This window comes from Alosa sapidissima, chromosome 16 (assembly GCF_018492685.1).
Source record: "Alosa sapidissima isolate fAloSap1 chromosome 16, fAloSap1.pri, whole genome shotgun sequence".
Lineage (NCBI taxonomy): Eukaryota > Metazoa > Chordata > Actinopteri > Clupeiformes > Clupeidae > Alosa > Alosa sapidissima.
The window spans coordinates 4,324,186-4,331,685 of NC_055972.1; the positions used below are offsets into that span (position 1 = coordinate 4,324,186).

At 46.7% G+C, this 7,500-nt stretch overlaps 1 protein-coding gene across 1 annotated transcript in view; it reads right to left on the reverse strand.

Annotated features, from left to right (window-relative positions):
- The window catches only part of slc25a28 (solute carrier family 25 member 28), a 17,880-nt gene that overhangs the window by 2,534 nt on the left and 7,846 nt on the right, over positions 1-7,500 (reverse strand). The window contains exon 2 of the mRNA XM_042066274.1: positions 6,575-6,803. Within this exon, the coding sequence (XP_041922208.1) occupies positions 6,575-6,803 (229 nt within the window). The remainder of the gene's footprint in view (positions 1-6,574; positions 6,804-7,500) is intronic.

Sequence of the window (7,500 nt, forward strand, 5' to 3'; positions counted from 1 at the left end):
CTACTAGCAAGGGCATTTCACACTATTTAGGACTAACTAACTAATTAACCGGTGAAGTCCAGAATTGCACATTTGAAACAGGACCTCTCTCCTGTGAACTACAGATGTCCCAAAGCTCTGATGTTCGTATGCGCACACACACACACACACACACACACACACACACACACATAGATGATGTTCGTATGCAGGCATGCAGTACATAAATAGAATTTAGCCTCCATGGAAAATGCAGAGATAGTTTTGCAGGAAGCTTGCGACATGGTCATATGAGTGTGTAGGCTACGCACGCACGCACGCACACACACACGCCACGCCATCTATTCAGAACACGAGGCAGCGGCGGCTCCCCTGACGACCACAGGTGTATTGTGGGAGGTGAGCCGCTGTGGTGATTCTAACCGCCTGGATTCCGTCACATCTAGACTAACGTCCACAGCGGCCAACGCATCTGGTTAGAAAGATGATTGGCTGATTTGTTTTTCAGTCTCCAGCGGTGGCAGCAAGGATTTCTGGTGTGGCGGAATGCACCAAAAAAAACATTAAGGCTGAAACACTGGTGTGCGTGTGTGTGATTACACAGCGTTTTGGATAACCACAATGCATGAACACTACCCATGCAAAGCACAGCCCAGGGGAATAAGCGTTTGATAAGACCTACTGAGTATGCAAATCCTGTTACCGGCACAGCCCTAAATCACACACACACACACACACACACACAGCTGGCTTTGGTAGGGGGATTATGTGTACGCTGAATCAGACCAAAGGAATGGCAATGCTGAAAAGATCCTTTTGTTCTCTAAATTAACAGGAGCACGCACGCACACACCCACACACACTCACACAGTCCTTAGCCTTAGACCAAGGTTATGGCTAAAATGAAGGTCAGGTGGCCACCATCTGCTTTTAACATCACACACTCTTCCTTTACCAGCACGCACACACACACACACACACACACACACACGCAGACAGGCACGCATACGGACACACACACACACACACAGGCGCGCACACACACACACACAGGCACGCACACACACACACAGGCGCGCACACACACACACACACAGGCGCGCACACACACACACAGGCGCGCACACACACACAGGCGCACAAACACACAGGCGCACACACACCCGCACACCCACACACACACAGGGTGTAGCAGGAGATGGGGTTGTTTGTGACCCAGGAGGACACAGCGAGGCCATGGAGAAGGAAGTGGAGGCGCTGAGTCACGGCTGGTCTGAGCATGCTCAGTGCAGGGCTGAAGAGCTCCCTCTGCTGCTGAGTCTGGGGTACTGCAGCAGTGAGGCCCAAACGGATGTCATTATCTAATTTAGATTGCACAACCAGATTACGCCGGCCAATCAGAGCAGCACAGATCTGTGATTAAGACTCAACACAGCTCACCTTTCTGAAGCACCTCAGACCTTTATTAACACTACAGGAAGTTGAGGCCTTGCATTAACACTACAGGAAGTGGAGGCCTTTAACACTACAGGAACTGAAGGCCTTTAACACTACAGGAACTGAAGGCCTTTAACACGACAGGAAGTGGAGGCTTTGCATTAACACTACAGGAAGTGGAGGCCTTGCATTAACACTACACGAAGTGGAGGCCTTGCATTAACACTACAGGAAGTGGAGGCCTTGCACTACCTATGCACATCCCAGCATGGTAATGTACCAGGCTGTCAGTGAACAACAGACGGCACACCCAGACGGTTTCACCATCTTCACTGGAGATTTTAACCATGCTGATCTTAAAACTGTACTTCCAAAGCTACACCAGCATGTTGATTTTCCAACAAGAGGAGATAACATCCTGGACCTGGTCTACACTACACACAAAGGAGCATACAAAGCCACCCCCCTCCCCCACATTGGACTTTCAGACCACATAACTGTTATGCTAATGCCCGCATACAGACAAAGGGTAAAAGCGAACAAACCGGTTCGTAAGCAGGTAAAAGTGTGGCCTGAGGGAGCCTCCGATGCTCTTCAAGACTGCTTTGACACAACAGACTGGGAAATGTTTAAGCAGGCAGCCACTTACAACAACCGGACAGACATAGAAGAGTATACAGACACTGTAACCTCTTACATCACCAAGTGCATCGATGATGTGACCCACACAAAAGACATCATCACTCGGGCCAACTGGAAGCCATGGCTGACAGGGGATGTCCTCAGGCTGCTGAGGGCCAGAGACAAAGCCTACAGAGCTGGGGATGAAGCTGGCATGAGAACAGCGAGAGCCAACCTGTCCCGTGGCATCAAGGAAGCAAAAAAGGAATACACTCTCAAGATAACCACCCACTTCAAAGACAGCAGGAACGCACAAAGCCTATGGCAGGGCATTCAGGCCCTCACGGACTACAAGCCCGCGCCACAGAGCTGTGAGAGCAACATCCCTCTGCTCAACAACCTGAACCGCTTCTTTGCTCGCTTTGAAGCACAAAACAGCACCTGCCCACAGAAGACCCATCCCCCTCTACATGAGCAGCCCCTGTGCCTCTCTGCCGACAGCGTGAAGAGGACACTTGCTGCTATCAACACCCGTAAGGCAACAGGTCCAGACAACATCCCAGGTCGTGCGCTGAAGGACTGCGCAGGGGAGCTTAAGGATGTCTTCACAGACATCTTTAACACTTCCCTGAAGCAAGCCATCGTCCCATCATGTTTCAAAGCTGCCACCATCATACCTGTGCCGAAGAAAACTGCTCCATCCTGCTTCAATGACTACCGCCCTGTGGCACTGACACCCATCATCATGAAGTGCTTTGAGCGGCTTGTCATGTCACATATCAAAGCCATTCTCCCCCCCACCCTGGACCCCTTCCAGTTTGCATACCGAGCCAAGCGGTCTACAGAGGATGCAATCTGCTCTGCCCTCCACCCAGCCCTCACCCACCTGGAAAAAAGAGACTCATATGTGAGATTGCTGTTTATAGACTTCAGTTCTGCATTCAACACCATAATACCACAACAACTCATCTGCAAACTGGACAAACTGGGACTCAGTACCTACCTCTGCAACTGGCTACTGGACTTCCTCTGTCAGAGGCCCCAAGTAGTACGTGTTGGCAACAATACCTCAAGCAGCATCACACTGAGCACAGGGGCCCCCCAAGGCTGCGTGCTCAGTCCGCTGCTCTTCACCCTGCTGACGCATGACTGCACTGCAACCTACAGCAACAATCACATAGTGAAATTTGCTGACGACACAACTCTGGTGGGTCTCATCACCAAGGGCGACGAGACCCAATACAGGTTGGAGGTCGACCATCTGACCACGTGGTGCAGGGACAACAACCTCCTGCTGAACGTCAGCAAGACCAAAGAGATTGTTGTTGACTTCCGGAGAGGTCACACCCAACACCTGCCACTGACCATCGACGGTGCTGTGGTGGAGAGAGCGAGCAGCACCAAATTCCTGGGGGTGCACATCAGCGAAGACCTCTCCTGGACCACCAACACTGCATCACTGGCGAAGAGAGCTCAGCGCCGCCTGTACTTCCTGCGGAAACTCAGGCGAGCAAGTGCTCCACCAGCCATCATGACCACATTCTACCGAGGCACCATTGAGAGCATCCTCTCCAGCTGTATCGCTGTGTGGGGCGGAAGCTGCACTGAATACAACAGGAAAGCCCTGCAGCGCATAGTGAACACAGCTGGAAGGATTATTGGTGCTTCACTCCCCTCCCTGAAGGACATTTACACCACCCACCTCACCCGCAAGGCGACCAAAATTGTGAGTGATGCAAGTCACCCCGCTCACAATCTGTTCGATCTACTGCCCTCTGGGAAGAGGTACAGAAGCCTGCGCTCCCGCACTACCAGACTCACCAACAGCTTCATACACCAAGCTGTAAGGATGCTGAACTCTCTCCCTCCTCTCCCCCCTCCACCCTCAGCTACATAACATCCTGGACATTGGACCCACAATGGCCGCGTGCACTACTCCACTTGCACACTTGCACACTTGTACACTTTACAACTTGTTGTTGTCCTGAAAACACAACACATCTGCTGCTCTTACATAACTTGCACCACTATGTCACTTTCTTTCTTACTTAGGTCAAACAGAACTACCCAAGCCTTTTATTGGCCTGACTTTGCACTAGTATTTTATTGACTGTCTATGCACAATTTAAACCAAATTTTGCTGCTCTTATTTTTTTTCATTATTATATGTGCCCTCTTATTTACTTACTTTTTTGTTTACTTGAATGTTATGTTTGTCTGTGGACTTAAATTGGTAAAATATGTCTTGTCTTCACCGTGGGATAGAGAGAAACGTAATTTCGATCTCTTTGTATGTCTGGAACATGTGAAGAAATTGACAATAAAGCTGACTTTGACTTTGACTTTGACTTAATGGTTTCTGATAGTATACGTGTGTGTCTCAGCATGGTGATGTTTCTGATGGTATACGTGTGTGTGTGTGTGTGTGTGTATGTGTGTGTGTGTGTGTGTGTCTCAGCATTGTGATGGTTCCTGATGGTATACGTGTGTGTGTGTGTGTGTGTGTGTGTGTGTGTGTGTCTCAGCATGGTGACGGTTCCTTATGGTATACGTGTGTGTGTGTGTGTGTGTCTCAGCATGGTGATGGTTCCTGATGGTATATGTGTGTGAGTTAACAAAGTTACCAGCGAGAGTCGCAACAAATGAAATTAAGAGGAAAGAATAGAAAAGATTTATTTTCAACCAAAGGATATCTACTAAGACCTGAACAAAATCTTTCCACTTTAGGAAATTACACAAACTCAGCCAGCTGCTAGCTAAAATGCACCATAGAAATCAACATGGGGTCATTCCACGTCAATTCAACTAGGGCCCACGCACTTAGGGCTCAAAGAATTCTGAAAAAATTACCAGGTGTACCTATGTTACCCAGGAGACACACTGTAAAATTACTCTTATGTAAGATCAATACTTTCCAAGATACAGCCAGTTTTACAGGGAGAGGGGGGTCTCGATTTTGTTCGGCCTCTTTTTTTTGTCAAAGTTCACAAGCCCACAGCGCAAGAACTAAACCATGTAGGAGGCTCAAATTTTGCATGCTGGTACAAAAATAGGAATAGTATGTAGCAAAATAGTCACGTTTATTTTGGATGATTCTGTATCTTGGTAAGTATTGATCTTACATAAAAGTAATTTTACAGTGTGTCTCCTGGGCAACATAGGTACACCTGGTAATATTTTCAGAATTTTTTGAGACCTAAGTGCGTGGGGCCTGGTTGAATTGATGTGGAATGACCCCATTATATTTAGATGGGAGATCCAGGGCCACTGAAAACATATCAAGGTGCCCACCGTCTCACAAAGTTCAGAGCGTCACCCTCAGCCAATGACAATGCGCTTTTTAGTCACGTGTTTCACTCGAGTGCGTTCGTTCGGACAGCCTTCGAGGCTGCAGCAACGTCGATCTAGTGTGACAGCAAATAAACAAAATGGATGTTGATGAAAACCCATGGCACTAGCAGTGTTGGGGGGGTAACGAGTTACAAAGTAACGCGTTACTATAATTTAGTTATTTTATTGAGTAACATAGTAAAGTAACACATTAAAATACTGAATGTTTGTTTGTTTGTTTGTTTAATTTAAGGCCATTTCTGCAACTAAGGCTATTTAATGGCCAGAGCATTGTGTGTTATAGAAACTTAAATATGTTTTTTAAAATCTATGCTAGTAAGATATTCTAAAACCTTCAAAGGTGGGACCTTACTAAAAACATCTAAAATACTGAATAACTAACATCCATTCTTGCGTTACTCACAATATTTATAACATATTGCCTTATTGTTTCCATAGCAGCAGGCAGTGATTGCTTATTTAAAATATAGATTAGCCTAGATACATTATTTCATTGTAGAGATGTGCGTAGGAGTTCAGATAGAGCCTGTATTAGGGCCATATTTAGTTCAATGTGTTATATATCACTATTTTTTGGTAGCCTTCTGTTCTTAAATGGACAGTATTTTCTTTATTCATTGAAGCCTCTATGTTTACAGGCTTGTGGTGATACACAATGGTGCCAAAAAAATTGGTGCCAAAAAATTCTGTCTGGTACTGCCAATTTGTTTTGTCATGGTTTGTGTGTGCAATAAACGTTACACTTTGTGAGAAAAAAAAAAAAAGTGTCAGAGAATCGTAATATCAATGTGATTGTGATTCCTATTTTCCCCCGAATCGTGCAGGCCTAATGTGAAGTGATTACAAAAGTCTGGTATTGACTGACCATGTGATGCACTGACCTGCATGATAAGACATTATAAGACAGTATTTTCCCGACTCATGCGATACTCCATTATTGCATTGGTGTAGCATTTTATTTTATTGATGTAGGCTTTGCCATGTTTGGTGCAGAGCTACAGTATTAACAATTGTGCTGACAATTTTAAAGTATATCGTTTGTGTTTTATTGCTGTTTAAATCTATAGGCAATTATATGGCTTTTTAAAACAAATGTCTGAAAGATTTTCTGTAGGTCCGGTATTCTGGGATTTAACGGACATTTTGTGTGTTGAGCGTGTGAGACAGTGTCTGTGTGTCTGTGTACCATTGGCGAGGTGGCTGTTGGCTCCAGGGTGGATGACATCACTCAGACTTTTCTTGAGTTTCTCGTAGCAGGCAAAGTAGAGGGCATGCGCAGGCCCCGCCCCTATCGCCGTGGCGTTGAGGCCTCGCATCGGCCGCCACACCCCCTCCGTCCGCACGATCCGCCCCAGCGCCTCCAGAACGTTCCGATAGCGTGCTGCCGGCTCAGGCTGCAGACTCTGCATGCGCGTCTGAGGAACACACACACACACACACACACAGGGCAGGGTAAGTACAGTCAGATACAGCACAGGGTTATAATCCAACTTGCTAAGCTTCTTTTCCCTTTACCAGAACACACACACACACACTTTTTGTTACTTCTAAGAAAGCTCACTGGAAGTTGAGGACAATGAACACTTGGAAATTTGTCTAGAGATGCGGGTTAATTAGCCCAGAGATGCGGGTTCCTTAGCCCAGAGATGCGGGTTCCTTAGCCCAGAGATACGGGTTCCTTAGCCCAGAGATACAAGGTCCTTAACCCAGATGCATGGGTTGGCCTAGATACACAGGTTCCTTAGCGCAGAGATGCGGGTTCCTTAGTGAGTCACCCGGAGATACGGGGCCCTTAGACCAGAGATGTCGGTTCCTTAGCTCAGAGATACGGGTTCCTTAGTCCAGAGATATGGGTTCCTTAGTCCAGTAATACGAGGCCCCATATACTAGAGCTGCAATTAATTTTGTATCTTAAACACAATTTGAACGAATGACATTAGCTAATCACAAAGGCTGCAATTAATCGTGCAGCTCACAACTCTGTCCCAGTGATTAATCTGGTCACATCTATGATTTTTATATTCAAGTCATCCTCCTTGTGTGACAGACAGTGAAGCTCGACTAACAGGAGTGCTGTTCTCACGCACTAGACATGATCACCAGTCAGAAGTG